The sequence below is a fragment of the Augochlora pura genome, chromosome 1 (assembly GCF_028453695.1).
Source record: "Augochlora pura isolate Apur16 chromosome 1, APUR_v2.2.1, whole genome shotgun sequence".
NCBI lineage: Eukaryota > Metazoa > Arthropoda > Insecta > Hymenoptera > Halictidae > Augochlora > Augochlora pura.
The window spans coordinates 5,383,272-5,402,009 of NC_135772.1; the positions used below are offsets into that span (position 1 = coordinate 5,383,272).

An 18,738-nucleotide genomic window follows, 5' to 3' on the forward strand; every position below is an offset into this window, starting at 1 on the left:
TTACCCCGAACAGCTTGCTCCTTCCAAATCTGCTTGTTCTCCGCTAGACAAGGGATCCAAGGCTTTCCAACCTTGAATCGTCTGGCTTCTGAGTTTGATCCTGCAAATTGTTTGTCATTTCGATACGATCCATATAGTAATCGCATTTTACTAAGCAATCGGAAAGCGCGACATATCGGTTTACCGTTATTAGATTCGTCCACGCTCTCTTTAGCACTCAACGGTGCGAGAACTGTTTCCAACATGTCGCTGCACACCTGCATGCTGGGTTCAACGATAAACTCGATGAATCCTATTTGGGATTCTGCAACCAGAGTATTGTTACGATCGCACAGCGGGGAAAATGGCAATCCCATCGCCCGCTCCTTGTCGCCTTGACGGAAGAACTCTTCCAGGAGTTGCATAGTCCATCTGCGTATCAGACACGAACAAAAGCGATAGTTTCTGCAGTTTCGTTTAAACTTCACTTGGCATCGATGACTAACGATCATTAAATTAGTCGTCGAAAATTCAATTCTTACGAATGTGACGGATAATTTGCTCACCGTTACGTTCGGTTAAATGGGATTCGCGTTATAATATAATAGATGGCAGGAGGGGAAAGTCGGACATTCCAAGTTTACGAGTATACAAGATTACCTATGGTGAAGGTCCCATCTTTTTGCTGGATGCGAGATATCGCAACAATGCAGGACGAGGCTGACCGCTTTGCTTTTGTCGACGCTGGGCTCCGCCAGACTTAGAATATTCTTCATATTCTTCAATTGTTGGAAATGAAAGCTCATGTCAGTTGCAAGGACCATGTCGATGACGAGCGTACGAAATTCTCTAAATTCCTCCCTCGACAAATTTTGCAGTATGTTGCATTCGTCTTCTTTCAATATCCTGGAAAATTTCAAGCGAGTGATCTTATTGTGGAGGCACCGAATCGCATCGGGCACCGAACGATGGAAGCATGCCGAGTGATTTCCGATTAACAGCGGACAAATTGAAACGAAAATGACCGATAATTGCACGGTTTGCATCGATGCGCGCGTCAGCTTTCCATATGCGCGACCTTTTCGATCTGTTCGTACATACCGGAAGCTTGCGGAGATGTGATGATTTTCCAGTACAGCCCGGTCATTGTAGAGAAGCGCCGTATCGCTGCCGGACATTACGTGGAAATTGTTTGTGGTCCCAGTGTGCTCGTAATCGTGAATAAGCGCCGCCACCAGAGTGGCGAAAATCTCCAAGTCGGTCAGCCAATTCTGCGAACGAGCAATTTTCGACGGGGGCATGATGGCGTGGCAGCGATGGCAGAGCGGTGGGGATACGTAGAAAATACTTGTTTCGAGTTTCTTCCTCCCCGTAGGGGTTTCTCCCGATTTTTGCGCGGGATACTCGAACGTTTGCAGCGAGACACAGGGTAGTATATAGTTACGCGATCAGAACTTTTAAGCGAAAAAGTTACGAGCCGCCCGGCGTTTTCTTTTTGGTGCGCGAGTATTGCCGAAAGATTGTGTACGCGATAGAAACACGCCTCGTTCATCGAGTGGCGAATATCCTAAGTTAAACTTACATTCAATTGATTTAATTACACTGCAAGAATTCTGTCAAACTGCCGAAATATACTCGGTGTTCGTTGATGCCAAACTTACCATAAGACCTGTTTGACACAAGATGTAATGCATCGTCTGGGCGACGTCTGCAGCGTGGAGATTATTGTGGTACGGGTTCCGGTGTCTGCAATAACCCTCTTCGACTCTTCCCAAAAAGCATTCCAACACCGCGGGCGGCACTTTGAATTTGTGGATCATGCCGTATCGATTGAGCAGATCGTAGCCGAGATACTTGACTGGAGCACCCATTGCGGCCTCGCTCAAGGAAAAGACGTCGAAGGACCAGTCGTCCAGAGTCTTGAACAAACATCAATTATGTATTATATTATGCATAAGCTTCTCTTAGTTGCGTCGATGCGTATGATTTTAGTATTCTCGACTGCGTTAGAGCTATGAAATGATCGGACGAGCGACGGAGATTTCGAAGAGAACCGAGATTACCGAGGGTTTTCAAAGGGTTTTCGCGGTAGTCGGAAAGTTTCAAACAATCTATATAACCAACGAGTATACCGATGGGGCAAAAACGAGGGTACAACTGCGGCAATCCCTCGAGATCCATAACACTTCCTCGAATCTTTGCAGAGACTTGGAAGATCATGGAACCACTTTCTTGCTAAGAAACTTCCATTTATTAGGTCTGTTAGGATTCTTTGCAGTTCTCGGTATTCTCATAGCACACTAATCGTTTGAAACGTACGGTTTCGTTTCATCAATTGGTCACGAAGCTACGTTCAAGTGTAGTTTCCTCTTCCTTTTGATCTTTGACTTTCCGATACAATATTATAAGCGATTCTCGATGTTTGAATGAGATCGATCTTCGATTAGTTAGAGAGGGCAAATGTTCCACTGGGCAGAGTATGTATACTGATGCGATACCTTAAGTACTTTAACCACTTCCTGTGGGAACTGCATCATCGCGGTGCTGGTTACGCGCCTGTAAATCCGATCGACGAAAATCCCAGCCCTGATGGCGTGCGCCACCGAACGGAACTTGGGCTTTTCGTCGGCCTTCCGTCTGGTGGTCGCCAGCTGCCTGGTGAAAGTTGAGGCGAGCCATTCTCGCACTTCCGGGGGCACCGCGTCCGGTTGAACTTCGGATAGTTCGTCGTCTTCGTCGGCCAGCCGTCTAAGAAAAATTTAGCTCGTTATCGGTGCAACGTTGACCGACCGAACGAGTTTGCGCGCGAACAATCGGATCACGAACAACATTCCTACCTTCGCTACCACTTTCAAAGAACAGAGTCGGGGGTCACTTTCGCATAATCATTTGTCGCCCCTTACTGTTTTCAGTTGCGAAGCGAGCACGATAGAGAAACACGCATCATGAATCCCTAGGGGCTACGTGTACTACTTTTATTTTTCAATGGAAACTGAACAGGTTGCGAGTGATACAGCGTTTCATCTTTGATTTGCTCGTTGCGAATTTTGCCTATCAATGTACGCACAGTATTGGAAAGATACGTGTATATGCATATCGGTGTTCCGTATACAAACTATAACGGTAAAATGCAATTTATTTTTCTTTGATGTTTCACCGCACGGTTATGAGAAAATCAATTTTTTATTCACGATGCTTTCCCACGTCATAAATATATAGATATTCCGTTTGTCGTTTTTCTCGATCGTCGGGCTTCTACGTTTTTTCACCCCCGTTCGACTTTGATTTTCATGGATGTGTAGCGTTATGTAATCCATTTGTGAAATTGCACTTCGGTTTTCTGCGGCTTTTTCTTTCGGGCTAGTTGCGCACGATAAAATCTGCTCAGTTTCATGGGTATTAAAGGATCAAACGAATCCTGTGCGCGTCGTATCGGTCCCTTGTCACCGACAAATTGTCACGCTCGAACAAAAGAATTCGCGTTTATCGTACGAGAAGAAGGTTATTATTCGAATTCTCCATAGGAATGTTCGCTGCAAACGTTATCGTAGACAACTGTGTAACGTGACGTATGTATGGACTGGTTGAGTGCGAACATGTCTTCTTAATGATATGCGCTAAAGAAACGAGACTGATGCTGAAGCGATGTAAGTTCTACGCGGAGACATTGCTATGCTTCCGTGAGCGTAACGGATACTATGTGCTGTATGCTGAATACATGGTAATTGAAATGGCAATACAAAATAATTCTTCCGAATAAAAGTATTATCGGAATTTGTACGAATGCGACGTACGAATTTGGTACGAATGAGAGACGATCGGTTCACGCATCGATTGCAATTAGAATCTGATCTATTGATGTTAACACGCTACGTGTTACGCGAGCAAAGTTAACAATCAGGCGAGTTTTCTTCAATGTCGCAACCTATGGGGCCAACAAGAGGGTGTACGGAGTTTCGACACATTAATATTGCATTTAGATTCGTGAAGAAAATCAAAATATTAAAGTGTAACTAATGCTAAGTTCACACAGGATCGGTGCTGCAATTTTATACAAATGGAACGATGATTACGGAGAAAATCAATTTTTGTGCTTTACATATGCCAGCTTCGCATTTTAATGGCGTTGGAAATATTTTTATACCCTCGAATATATCTATACTCGCGAATATTAATCTTGTATGGCAATAGTTTTCTTGTTTGACCAACATTTTTGTACAAGTCCCAACCGTGTGTCGCACGCTCTCCTCGCTTCTTCTGTCACCGTCCGCCGACGTCGGCGCTTTGTCAGTCGAAAAAGAAATCGGAAACAGTAATGTTTTCTTTCGTCGCTACTCCATAACTTGAAAAGGTGTACACATTATACAGCCGCATCTCTCGTATTTGTCGTTACTCTACCACGAATAAACCATCCAGACATAGATGTAGTTTCCTACGATTTTCATACAAAACTCATTGAAAAAAGTATTCGGTATTTTGGCTACTATTTTCCACCAATCTTGGATTAATCCGGCGGATTAAATCCTGGAGAAGCGGAAAAAGAACTCTGATTGCTCGGATGTCGAGATTACGTTGGTAAATCGATACAAGATATTGGTTAGCTACACTCGAGGTTGCATCTTAGAATGCTGCCGCGCGGCGTTCAATTGATATTACACTATATCGACCTAGCAAGCGACTGCCTCCGAGTTCAGCGTTTCAATTTTTGGAGTACTGATTGCGATTGCTCGTCGTGAATCCAATTGGTAGAAAATCACAGTCAAAAAAGTCAGCGTCGACGCACGGGGTGTTGTTAGCGATGAATGGGGACAATGAATCATTTTTTCTTCTTTCTATGGGCATCGTGAAACTGTTCAGACAGCGTGAACTGATCTATATACGTATGCATAGATCGTGACATACATATAACAATGGATATATGTAATTACTTTGATTACGCTTTACATTATCGATGCCCACACTTGCAACGCTTCGATTATTAAATGAACATACGATTGGGCGACACGCTCGTAAATCTATGTTATTTGAGAGAATTTCGCTCACCTAATGAAATCGTTACAATCGAGCGAAACGTGCATACGAGTGAAACATGGCTAGCAACATCGATGCGCGATGACTGTCGTGTACTTACATGTGCTGTCGTTTTTTCTGTGACATAGTAAGATGTACGAACAATGTTTGTCTAGTGGTGATTAATGTTCCATGCGGTACACGATATGATTCGTAAATTTGTTTCGGTAAGCAACGCGGGACTGTAAACACTCGAGATCTAGGAATTTGAAAACGTGTTTCGTAGAGGGATCGTACCCGCTCAAGAGTTTTCTTTCGAAATCTAGACGGAACGAGGATCAATTAATTTTCAAACGTTGTTTCAAATAATTAGCTATTGTTTTGCTGGATGCTTGTTTGTTCGAACAAGAACGCGTTTCTAAAACGCACAGTTTTCTCGACGTTTTTCTCGTCGTAGGCATTTCAACGGCCAGGTTTTATTCAATAAATCACAAGCGAGCGACCGGAAAACCGTCGAAAAATCCAATTCTCCTAGTCCCTCTAAAATCGTTTGGAAAAACAGTCTCGCGTTGCGCTGCGGCTATGATTCATCGTCATCCGAGCCGCGAATTTAAAACGCGATCGTTTCATGGCAGCACGGCTCGAAACATAAACAGAAAACCGAGAAAAAAGATAGAGGAGAAAGAGAAAGAAAAAGGGTGAAAAAGAAGAAGAAGAAGAAGAAGAGAGAGAGAGAGAGAGAGAGAGAGAGAGAGAGAGAGAGAGAGAGTGCCAGAGCGATGGACGTTGAACGTGAACGTGAACGAATATTTGCAATGTAGATATTCAAACATTGGAACGAACCTACGACGTACACCCTGACGGCAAGTAGCAGCTGACTCCGCACGTTCGGTGTCTCTATAATTTCAAACATCAAGAAAAAGGTGTGTCACATTAAGGATCGAACACATCGACGGTGCTGTATCTAAAGCAAGAAAAGTCTGCCTGCGTGTCAAATGTTTTCGGACGACTCGAAGTTGTAAATGTTTTTGTCTATCTACAGCAAAAAGAAAAAGAAAAAAAAGAAACACAAGGAAACCGTTTTTGCGGATTATTTCCGGTTTTGCGAATTCGGCTTTGGTTCGAAAGTCACCGTATTGTCGGTGGTTTCTCACGGTTTTTGCGACTTCGATGTCGGGACAGAATCGTATAACGTTAGCGATGCTCAAGCATTCCATGTAACACCTCGTTCCGAAACAATGCCACTTTTCAGCGTACACACCCTATACGCATGCACTTGTGGTCGATAGACGGACGCAGGAAACACAGACAATAGAAGGAAGTCGTTTCTTAAGAAGATGCATTCAGCTCGTAAACAGGCAGTCATCCACAAGAAGTGAACAGGTTACACCTAGAATGATCTAAAAAGAGACTAGAGTAGAGGAAGAGAGACAGGCCAGGCAGGTCAAGATATTGTATAGTCAATCATGCTCTGTGTCTGGATGTGTTCGGCTAACGCTAGAAGACCCTGATCCGTTCGTTTCTCGATTCTCTTTTGTACGCGCGTCATGTTTCTCTTTTCTTCTGTTTAACACCTCTCCGGCGTGTTTAATTACGGGTTATATCGCGGGTTATATCGGTTCCGTTTCCTTTTTTCCAAAATTATCACCGTCCATTCGATGCGAGACATATTTAATGTTAGAATCTGAAACTGTTCGTACGAGGTCAAGTAGTTCCGCACGTGGAATAGCATACAAATATCCGCTAGAATTTGCGAAGAAGTCTTTGCTTCGATTATCATACTTTGCACTAACGGTGCTTGTTAATAATGTCGCTATACACAACACATACTCTTGCCTGTAGTCTCTTGGAGTTGCTAGCAACGATCGTGCACTATAATCATGTGCAAATTACTGGGAAAGGCAAAAGTCTCCAAGTTGCTATACGTACGTATATTGTATGTATATGTAGAAGTTTACTAACGATCGATAATATACAGCGTGTACTACAAGAGGTATTAATTCTTGTGCGAACGGTCTACGGCTACATATAGTACGATGGTATAACGCTAAAACTACGATATCGACAAGAAGAAAACGTATTTTAACGTTACGACGAATTTGGTATCTGCGTCGGTTGGGAGAGCGAAAACGTCGTTTTCATTATTTCCAGTGGAAATAATCGTTTGGCTCCGTACGATTTTGCAACGCGATACATTTCAATTCATTTCACCGCTGCGCTGCGCTGCGTGGGCACTACATTAACGAGTTGCGTTTAATACATTTCCGATATTCGCTTCGCATTAGTAGTGTACATTTCCATGGTTTGCCAGTATCCATCCGTTTAGATCGATCGTTTAATTATTCTGTTAGGCGAGCATTGCGCCAAGGTAATTACCGCTCTGTAACAAGTGGGGCAAACAATAAATAATTGGTAAAGGATAATCTTGAAATGATCGAGAACTCGGTTCGCAAAATGGTCGATTTAATTTGAGAAAAAGTCGCGAGTACAATTTGCAAAAGGATGAATTTCTAGAGCAAGATTTGTATGAAACAAACGGTGGCTAGTTTTCGCTCTCCCTCGACAACAATTTCCATGTCTCTCGGTATCAATAATGTAAGATGGTTGAACGAACCACCACCGCTCCAAAAAACCTTGACTCGTTTTTGTTGTCGGTCAGAAAGAAGAAAGTTCGATTCCCCGATAATAATGATCGAGCGAACGACGCATGAACGCGAGTCTAACAGACGATGATCGCGATCAAGATGTATACAAACGATGGACGACGTGTATTTGGATCGGAGAAGATGTTGGGTTCGGGTGAATCTGATTGTTGGGTGAGAGAGAGAGAACAGTCGCGTAAGGTCGGAAATATGAATATTTCGCAACCTTGCCCATACGGGGGTGCGAAGCTTCCGTTTCTGGGTTACCACCGCATGGCCCTGTGGTCCGTCCGAGTCCAAGGCGCTTCCAAGGGATGCAGATGACAGGCCCGCATCCCTACGCGATGACCGAGAGCACTCAACCCCGCCTGAATTCACCCTGTGGTACTGCTTGTTAGTACACGTGTCAAGTAGAGAACAGAACAGTAGATCATTACAGTTTTCCTTATCATTATCATTAAGCATTATCGTGTCAACATAGAAATTCGATATTTCGGCCGACTGGTAGGTATCTCGAACTCGAGAGTCTGCTTCTCAACCCTGTCTCGGGCAAATCAACTTAAGAAATAAAGAGTCTTGGCACGTTTCGCACTGGAAAATGTCACCTACACCCAGACTGCTTAAATAAAAATCGCTTTGGATACTGTAATCGTATTCGAGTGGGCACGCTTCCGGAATTTTCCTGAAAAGTCTGAATATGTATATTGTAGCCAAAGGTATGTCACGTGTATAGATGTCGCTTAAAATATACATATCTATTGTATCGTATATCTGTTGCTATCGGTGGCAGTTGATCGTGGCTCTGAAGAATTGGTACATGTTAGTTATTCAACGTTTAAACAATTTCAGAATTCCATTAGTCGTTATAATGATTATATGATATACGGTGAACGAAATTTTCAACTTTGTCCAAAAATAGTTGCGGTTCTGTCAAACGTTTCACATACATCGAAATGTTGTCGGCATGCAATGTTCTCGTTGGTTGGTAAAATTGATATTGCCGCTCTCGCTTTGTCAATCTTACTGAACAAATTGGAGACAGCTCGCGAGAAGATTTCTGTTTTATCGTTTCAAAAAAATAATTTTGCATCGTAAAAAAACACGATGCGATACGGTTCACTAGGTAATTACGGTCCGTCGGAAAATTAAATAATTACTTACTTGATAAAAAACCTATAGAAATCGCGACACGCACGCGCTTAGTATTAAGTTGCGACGAACGACGATTATATTTCTATTAAATAATTGTACAGGGAGTTTCGAACGTTCCTAATTTGTTGGGGCACGTAATATTTGCGAAATAGAAACGTGTTCGAAACGAAAAAAAAAATGAAAAAACTCAATTGCCTCCTGTGAGGATTGAACTCACGACCCCTGGTTTACGAGACCAGTGCTCTACCACTGAGCTAAAGAGGCGCTCTTGAGGTACGTACGGTTCGAATTGGAGGTCATAATGATAAATCCAGTGATCAAGTTTATAATACTTTTTATAAACGTTAATTGCGAGCCTTTTGCGCAACGATTGTGTTGCATACAGATTTTCAAAAGATATGATACGAAATATAATTCGAATCTTTCTTTTTTGTACCTGTTCGTGTTTCCAAGAGTCGTGAGCCATATAAAAAATTACCGTTAATAACATGCGTAAAATTATAAGGATATGTATAATAATTGTGTTACTTTTAGATCGTAACATGTAAACTATTCGTTGGCAAGCTTTGGTCTACTAACCGCGTGTAGATATAGTAATTACGAACTGTTGAGTAATCATTTTTACAGTATAATGGATGTTTAAAATTTTCAAAGTGACATTGCGTATCCTAGAGAAGCAGTTATCGGCTCTCTGTGAATGGCTATAATAAAAATCACTGGCAGAATGTTATTTAATAAACTAAACGATTATTACGTTAATTCATATTTCGGAAAAAACTTACTTGGTTTCATCGAGAAAGACAGCTTCGAGCACGCGTGCTGCATAGTGTAAATTTCGTTGGAGTAATTCTGCTGATATTTCACCATGCTGAAGCTGCCTCAATAAGCACCTCAATCTGCAATGGACAGATGATTACTTTCAACTATACACGTAATAAAAGAGTTGAGCCAATGTCTCCTTGTATTATTATTATTATTATTATTATTATTATTGTGGTTATATTATTAGACACTTGGCGCGTTGATGAAAACAAAGATCTGCTTGCGAGAGAAGCTAATTCGATGAAATGTACGAAACTTGGGAACACGACACAAAATAACGGATAATATTAACTCGTTCAAGTTTTCGAACCAAAATATAATCGTTTCATTTGATACGAAATTGTCGAAATTGTACCTGAGGGCAGCTTTGTCGCAAGCATCGGGGGTGTCAACGGCAGGAAGCGTGTCTGTCGTTAAATCGACGTTATCAAGAATCTCGTCGAGATCGACAGACTGGCTGGACGAAAGAGTGTCAGGACTGAGCGGAGGCGGAGATCCTTCGAAACTTTCGCCGATACTTTTATTCTTGCCAGAACTTCGGCGTACTATCGTTAGCGTGCCCTGTTCTGCAACAACAAACAACAGAGGACGTTAGAGCCAGTGACCTACTTAACACGGACCCCGGAAAATTTCTCATCGCTGTAGCGTCGATAACGTATGAAATTAATAAACATTTCAATCTTAGTCGACACGATGTCGAAACATTTTCTTCGCAGGCATTGAAACACGGCAATGTTCACTTTTAACGGGGCGAGTCTTCGTTTACCTATTACACTGCTGCAGTAGAGCCTCGGGGTGTAGCAGATAAACAAAGTCGCGCGTTCAATCCTCGAACGACGTGCCTTTGTAATAAAAATATAACTGGCTATCCTTGGAATCATTTATAATTTTATTCACAAATATTCTCAAAGTATATGTTTATAACATAAACGTCGTGCGCTGTAACGAATTTCATAGTTATACCAATTATACGTACTTGGTAGTTGGCCATTGCGACCAGGTGAGGAAGGATTGTGCGATCGAGAGGATGCTGTACCGGTGCAGCTCGTAGTGGCGTTAACGTTCGGAGAAGCACCGGGCGAGGACACTGCGATATCGTCTTTCGTAACTCTGCGATCTGGCGGAGATGCAACTGGAATCGATAAAAACAAGTAACTTGGTAATTTCAATTAGTGAAGCAGCTAAGAAACGTATACATATGTATTCGTTGTCCCCCTCAACATTTCCATCGTATTCCGATGGAAATTTCTTATTCAAATCATTACCTATTTGATTTCTCTTACTAGCTTATTTCTTTTATTAATCCATGCTAGTAGCAATTACGATTTTCGTATACTATTCTGCTCTATTTCGTAGAGTACTTTATTATCGAAATCTAGGAATTAACTGCTGGTAGTGCCAGCAGTGCGGTTGGCTCGTATCCGACATCGAAAGCTTTTACATTTCGATATCGTAGTGTACAAGTCGAAAACGAAAATGTAATTATCGAATAATGAACATTGGTCAAGAATATAAATTAAATTAGCCATTGCGAGGTAACGTGTTATAATTCAACTGGATACCGAGAATAAGTTCCTCGTTAAATTTCTATCAGCCGTATGTAAATGTCGTTGCCGATGGTAAAGAACGCGCGATGGACGTGCCTTTGAGGTTCCAGCATTATATGGGAATGAATTCATTATGAAATTTCCACGCAGCTGGGAAAATTGAATTTTTAGAGGTGCGAGCCCGTAGGAATCTCATTAAAGACGGACTTTGAATGTGCAACGATCCACGGCGAAATAATTATGTATTCGCAAACATTGATATCTCAATCGAGTCCAACAAAGTTCATTAACTATTCTGAATAATTAAAGAGTTCGTTTTGAAGAAGTTATTCCGTTTGAAGCAATGTCCACGGTATGTACGTATATTTGTCCACGTCTCTGTATCAATCGAATCAGACAATATTACAAGTCTTTACTGTGTGCAGCAAGTTGGAAGATTGATGTAATTTGCGCGCACAAACGTATGCAGTCTGTATTAATACGACTTCGTAGAACGATAAATGTTTGAGGACAGCGATGGGTCCTCGTTCCCTAGGTTTATCGCCGACACCCTGACATAAACTGAACACTCGATTTCTGTCGAGCAATTGTAATCTAGTTTACGATTCGCAAATCGAACACGAAACCATAGATCACCACCGCTGCTAAATGCAAGCTATCAGTGTCATCCATATGACAATGGCCAGCTTTTCAGAGAGCTCGCGCAACGGTTTCGTTTCAGTGAATGTTCGTTCTCAGGGCTACGTCCCAACGCGCGGTCCTACCCGGCAACTCGAGTAATATAAATTGTAATCGGATCGTTAACTCGATCAAGGGGGAAAAGTTCAAATACGGAATTACGTTTCGAGTCTCGAAACTCCAACCAGGCTGTTCTAAAATTCTAAAGAACCCGTGAAATCAAATTCCACGATACTTTTGATAGTTTTGTAACAGTCTTTTCCTACCGTTTGGTCGCGAAACGATTTTATTATGAAATTTTACAAACTGAGTTGTTGTTGAACGGTGGAAGTTGACACCGATGAAATATATTAAACAATGTGAGTAACATGCGTCAAATATGCGGTGTAGCATACGCAATATACGTATGCTGGAAATGTGTCGAAAATAATTTCACTACTTGACCGTAATAATAATCAATTAACGTGCGTATAAATTACTGTTAGCGAGCGTATTGTCGGCGGCGCGGCGCCGCGCAACCGTTGAATCGTTAGTTCCGTTTATTAATTCAAGCGCCAGCAGGTTTTGCCGTTGTTCATTTATGAAATTCATAAAGAATGCTGCGGGAGCTTAGGCTTCGTCTATATTTACCTCGGAGCTTTTGAGCTTTAAGGTATTTAACTTTCATACGGTAAGACCGCACAGAGCAGCCCTTTTGCACCGATGGCTTTGTTAAAAATAGTTAGAGAAGAGCGGCCGTGCCGTGTAATGTTAATTTGTAAATAAATATCGTCCTCTCCTAGAGGCGCGGTTTTATCATTAGTCGACGAACACGCTGCTGTAATAGACATGTAATAGATATATCCCGTGTGTCATACGTACGCGTACGTGTTGCCAAAACGGGAAAGTTACACTAAAAATGCCTCGAAACTCGTTATCGTAACGATTGGCGAGTTATCAGAATGTTACGGTGCTCTCGACTCGATTTCCATCCGATGGAAAGAAAAGATCAAATTTCTGATTTGTTTTTGAACCGTGACGCGCTATTATTTTGTTCTACCTTAAAGAGATAGTATTTTCAAACTATCTATGTAGGAACATGTATCGGATGAGCATGAGAGAGATCTTATGTAGCAGAAGGTCTTCCGAGATGAGATCGTTTTGTAATTTTGTAATTTCGCTGCGAGCGATATAACTCTCGGGAAACGATGCCGTCGTATATTTAAAGAGAATATTCTATGAGATTGCATCTATCGATGCAAGATAAACTCAAAGAAAATCGTCTTCAAGTTGCTTTGTTCGAATTAATGTTACTAGTTTCGATGAAGCAGTTTTTAGCGTATATTACTATTCGCTTTATTTTTTTCGCTAAAATTTATTTAAAAGTTTCTTTATGTCTCGGCCGAGAAACACATTTGTCGTTTTTCTATTTATCTTATTTAGACAACGGTTTCACATTATTCATAACACTTCGTAACATGGGTGCTGGTAAAGGCACAATTATTCAAATGACAAAAGCTTCCTTAGAGAGAATAGAACGTAGAACATCGTAATTAGTTTGTTATTGTTACTTTTATCGTTTATTTTGACCTTTAAGCAGCTGAACGGAAAGTTTTTGTTTTTTATTTGCCGCATATAGTGTCCGTTAGTTTTTACAATAATTTTCTATATTAAGTGTAGTTATAAAAGTCAGGATATAGGTATCGATCGCAACGGTCACGTTTTTTCACATGGTCACACTTTTTTTTCTTCTTTTTTTCGGACAACTCATCGCAATGAATTTTTATTATTTAATACAAACGAAATGTTTGAATCATTTAATAATGTTATGATAAATTTCGAATTTTCCGTCGTCGATCCGAAGAATTTCACAATTCTCTGGAACAGTATTCCTGTGACATTTTCCGATAATCTATTCCCCAAACAGCATTTGGAAAGTTTGTGAAAAACGAGTTCGGAAACTTGTTGGCGAACAATTTCGAAATTTCTTCATGACCTGTCGGTTACTCTGTGCATATCAAATTATACTGGTTATGTTTGCAGAAGCACATTTATCACCTGTCATAGAATAGTATCGCTTATTAACTCGAAGACGGCTTGGCTTCGCGCGACAACACGATGCAAGTATAAAAAGAGGTAGCATACCATTAGCTTCCGCAAAAGTGGTTGTTGAAACGTTGGTTGCAGTTCGTACTAATTGGACTGCGAACGCACGGTAATCAATAGATACTACGAGTTCGCCTACGGTCACGATCGTTCTGCACACCGCGAGGACTTTTGGTTTTCGTGAGCAACGATCTCACCTCTCTTTCTTTCCGTTAGTCATAGAAAATAGAAAAATTCATTAGATTGCACGAACGTGGGATGGGCTGTAGAATCGTATACATATGTGTATAATACTATAACGCTATATACATATGCATACTATGTAGTTCCTTCCAACCGCTGATACGAGTTGGATGTTTAACGGACTCGTTGACTTTTAGTTGATCCGCGTTTTTCGTGTGTTCAGGAAACATGAAGGCGATATTACTGTTTTGTGTAATGACATTGCACGCCGTTGCCGGTCGTAGCGGTCAAGAATGGTGGCGGACAATGTCTCTCTATCAGGTTTATCCGAGGAGTTTTAAAGATAGCAATGGGGATGGGCTAGGCGATATAAGAGGTAAGCGTACATAGTTTTCTGTGTCTGATTATTTTTTTCCTTCGACGTTTAGCTTAAAACGGTATAAAGATTAAAGAAACTTTCGAATGTCAACCTATTCAATTATTATTATTTTGAATCTATTAAATCAATTATAGGACAAAATGTCGAATCCGTTTTTTCTAACTAACGCTTACTTCGATTGCAGGTATCATAAGCAAGTTGGACCATATGACAGAATCGCACATCGACGCTTTCTGGGTGTCCCCCTTCTACCCGAGCCCTATGGTCGATTTTGGTTATGATATTTCCAACTACCGTGGCATTTACGCCCCCTTTGGTACAATGAAAGATTTCGAAGATATGGTGAAAGCTGCCCATGCAAAAAATTTGAAGGTGGTCATAGATTTCGTACCTAATCATACTTCGGATCAGCACGAATGGTTTCAGAAAAGTTTGAAGAATATCAAGCCCTACAACGATTATTACGTCTGGCACGAGGGTCGAAAACTAGAAAATGGCACCAGGGCGCCACCAAACAATTGGGTAAGTTTCACAATTATTTACCATGCACGTCCGTCGCGCTGTCCAACATTGATGATATTCCAGTCAATGCTACCCCATGGCTTTTCGAGAATTTTTGTTTGCGATCCAAAATTCTTCTAGTAACCACAGACGTTCGCCGTTGTGAGTAAAAGAATAAAAGAAACGTGTTGTGTTTACCAGAAAACGAAGCAAGTCGTAATTTCGGCCAGGTTTAACTTTATTGGGACGCTATTCGACCACGTTTCACGCTTTACGTTAAACTTTTTGCATATGCGCATTTCGTTCGTAATTTCCATACGTATTTCGCGAGAAGAATGATCCAGAATTTTATACAGATTTACGTCGAAAATTCCAACGAATGGATATTAAAACGCATATTCGGTAGAATTTATGTTTCAACTCTGTATGGAAATGTAGAAACGAATTTATTCGAACGATCCCTCGTTACTCTCGCTGTACCGTTGTCCATGAGAGATTATTAACAACCAGTATTGGGTGAGTATCGTGTAATTCTGTTCCGCGGCAGCCGTACGTTTTTCCTGCGCCGTCGAATGTATCCCAATCGATCGTCGGATTAAAAGTCGACACTATTGTACACCTCCGTACAAATTAAAAGTTTTTTCCTTTGAACGGATCAGAAAAGATATGGTAACGATTTCTACCAATTTCTTTCATTCGTTGAGAATTTTGGCGAGTCGAAAGTAACCCTTGGCTCGATGTTATCCGCAATATGGAAATTATGAGATGATTAAGAGAAAGCAAAAGGACCGTGGCAATGAAAATTGGTAGAAAGATGAATGATATTAACGAACGTGTCGTAATTATTGCTTACTTAGGGATTGTATTGTTCCTCGTAGATCAGTATATTCGGAGGATCAGCGTGGACGTGGCGATCGGAACGCAACGCGTATTATTACCATCAGTATACAAAGGAGCAACCAGATCTCAATTACTTCAATGAAAAGTTAGTACAGGAGATAAAGGTAAGCACAATTGGAACGATAATCGTAGAGTTAATCGTGGAACCACTGTGTTTTAATATCGTAAATGATATTTTCATTTGGGTCATATTTCCGAGGAGCGCGATTCGGTCCATAATGTCTGCAAATTTTTCAGGATACTTTGAAATTTTGGTTGGACAAAGGAATAGACGGAATTAGAGTGGATGCTGCCGCTCGTCTTTGCGAGAATCAAACGTTCGCGGACGAACCATTGTCGGGACTCACCAACGACCCGAATAATTTTTCATATACAGTGAAAATCTACACCAGAGACCACCCGCGAAACTACGAGATAGTGAGAGGATGGAGCGAGATCCTTGCTCAATATAAGGGCGACAAAGTTATGATGATCGAGGCGTATACGGATTTAAATCATACGATGGAGTTTTACACTGCTGGTGCCAGCTACCCCTTTAACTTTGCAATGGTCGTAAATTTGAATTCCAGCTCAACGGCGAAAGACTGGAAATTCGTAGTCGATCGATGGATGGACAACATGCCAAAGGGTGCTACAGCTAATTGGGTGGTAAGTACAGGGAAAGAAATATTTTTTCCATGGCTCGAAATCAAAATTCAGATCACTGGAAATTGCATATTGGAAAAGGGGACAGTGTGTGAAATTAATTGCGATAATAAGACGTTGATACGTGTTACCGTATTCGACGATAATAATAATAATACTAATAATAGGATATTTGTGGAACGTGACACTCGCGGAACCAGGAAATATTAAAGAACGAGACCGATAGGAAACGATAACGACGCAACGTATAGCTGTCAAAACTCTCTCTTTCTCTTTCTCGTCTCTCTGTACAGGCTGGAAACCACGATAATACGAGGTTGGTGACTCGATTGGGGCCCGATCGTGCACGAGCGATAACCGCCATGACTTTTATATTGCCCGGTGTCACTGTCACGTACAACGGCGATGAGATCGGCATGGAGGATACATGGGTTTCCTACAAGAATACCCAAGACCCGCATGGATGCAACGAGGGTCCGGAAGGATACGAAAAAACCTCGAGGGATCCTGTTAGATCGCCATTCCAATGGGACGCTACCACTTCCGCTGGTAAGCTCTAGATATCCTTAAGGGTTTCTAGGTCGGTTCCGAGATGAATAGGATATACATGTACATATATGTATACATATAGGCGTTCGAAGATTTTCATTACCATCCATCCATTTGAAATACGCCGCGCATCGCCGCGTCAGAAACGTGAAAAGTTGAACAAAATTCATCCGTACGCTGCGGATTCGACGGATTTCTGACAACTATATGAGAGCGATAAACGAGTGAAAAGATTCCATTCAAGAATTTCGTTGAAAGGATCGATATAAAAGAAAAGAAAAAGGGGGGCGGGCGTTAGTCTAGTATAGTATACATATATAATATGTCACCGATGATTCATTCGATAAACGTAAGGCTTGGTAACTAAAGGGTAATTGGTAATTAAAGGTTTAAATGGAAACAACGTTTGCAGGATTTTCTACGAACAAGAAAACTTGGATTCCAGTTAATAGCAACTACAAAACCGTGAACCTTGCAACAGAGAAAAAGGATAAAGATTCTTTCTATAACTTCTACAGAGATCTTGCCAGACTGAAGAAAGTAAATCCAGCTATCCGAAAAGGAAAACTAACCGACAAATTGCTGACCGACAATGTCCTCTTCATCGCTAGGTAAAGCAAGAAAGCTGCCTTCTACTTGGTTATCGTTCCGAAGAAATTAATTGCTGTCATTAGCGTATTCTTTCGGAAACATTTACAAATGGATGTGTTCGAACGGCGCGTTACAATATTACCGATAATTGCCGAACATATTATACTCGGTATTCCATTTTTCTTTCTCTCTTTCTTTTTGTAGAGAGACCGCGTTTCAGGGAGCCATCTACGCAATATTTAACGTTGCAAACTCGACAGAGGTTGTGGATTTGTCAGAAATTCAGAAGCGAAAATGCAAGTTGAGAGTGCACTATGCATCGTCCGGCTTTGGTCTAAAGAAGGGGTAAGTATACGTACGAGCACGCTCCTCCCTCTCGTAAAACGATTACGATATTATCATTCTTCTCGTCTAATATATTAATGAAACATGTTTAAAGTAGACAAGTCGATTTTCAGTGTAGTTGAAAACCTTTTGAATAATATTTTCCATTGATCCCTAAATCTAGGGCTCTTCTCTGTAAGAAGACCATGCAAGTTCCTCCATACGGTACAGCAATTCTAACCAGACTTTAGGTAGAAGAATGGAAAGCATACACGCCCCTGTGTTACTGCTGCTATTTATTACTTTGAAAAACTGTGATGCACAGTTCAATTATTCATAGTTATATGTTTATGCTGATATGTGTATGTACATACTGGAACTTGAATAAAAATGCAAACATTGCCTACGTTTCCATCGTATCTCTTCGATACATCTGTATATAATAGCATTTTTCGTTTTTATCGAGTGTTCTTTTCTTTTGCGAAACAAAGAAATCTTCTTCCACTATGAGGAATTCCTGACAACGTCATTGTGAAATTATACTGCAGTTACTTGATGCATACTTTGGGAAATAGTACTCGCGAGCCATCAAGGAAATGAGGTTCTAGAACTGTTTGTAGTCGATATAATGGAGGGTACATTAAAAGTTTTATTTAGCCACGTTTGCACTCGGTTATGCGCGCCACACCGAACAAGTAATCAACCCAAGTGTTGCTATTTTAAAACGATCATACTTTCGGGCTATACGTAT

The 18,738-nt window shown here is 41.1% G+C and overlaps 2 protein-coding genes and 1 non-coding gene across 7 annotated transcripts in view; 1 reads left to right on the forward strand and 2 right to left on the reverse strand.

Annotated features, from left to right (window-relative positions):
• The window catches only part of LOC144469346 (dual specificity calcium/calmodulin-dependent 3',5'-cyclic nucleotide phosphodiesterase 1-like), a 69,302-nt gene that overhangs the window by 6,530 nt on the left and 44,034 nt on the right, over window positions 1–18,738 (reverse strand). For 2 of the 5 annotated variants that reach the window (XM_078179538.1, XM_078179521.1), the window contains exons 2-10: window positions 10,582–10,737; window positions 9,961–10,171; window positions 9,566–9,679; window positions 5,833–5,886; window positions 2,478–2,727; window positions 1,641–1,898; window positions 1,081–1,250; window positions 640–885; window positions 5–411 (exon numbers count right to left, since the gene is read on the reverse strand). In XM_078179538.1, coding sequence (XP_078035664.1) covers window positions 5–411; window positions 640–885; window positions 1,081–1,250; window positions 1,641–1,898; window positions 2,478–2,727; window positions 5,833–5,886; window positions 9,566–9,679; window positions 9,961–10,171; window positions 10,582–10,737 — 1,866 coding nt within the window. Of the gene's footprint in view, window positions 1–4; window positions 412–639; window positions 886–1,080; window positions 1,251–1,640; window positions 1,899–2,477; window positions 2,728–5,832; window positions 5,887–7,857; window positions 8,175–9,565; window positions 9,680–9,960; window positions 10,172–10,581; window positions 10,738–18,738 lie in introns of those variants that run through there. The other 3 variants (XM_078179544.1, XM_078179530.1, XM_078179553.1) reach the window with 3 other exon arrangements.
• Window positions 8,976–9,047, reverse strand: Trnat-cgu (transfer RNA threonine (anticodon CGU)). Its single transcript has one exon. It is a non-coding gene; the product is annotated as a tRNA-Thr (tRNA).
• Hbg3 (alpha-glucosidase) lies at window positions 13,906–18,393 on the forward strand. The gene is made up of 9 exons (XM_078179566.1): window positions 13,906–14,024; window positions 14,322–14,474; window positions 14,662–14,999; window positions 15,857–15,982; window positions 16,116–16,526; window positions 16,817–17,072; window positions 17,485–17,683; window positions 17,868–18,008; window positions 18,172–18,393. Exons 2-9 carry the CDS (start codon window positions 14,327–14,329, stop codon window positions 18,236–18,238), a joined length of 1,686 nt encoding a protein of 561 aa, XP_078035692.1. The 5' UTR covers window positions 13,906–14,024; window positions 14,322–14,326; the 3' UTR covers window positions 18,239–18,393.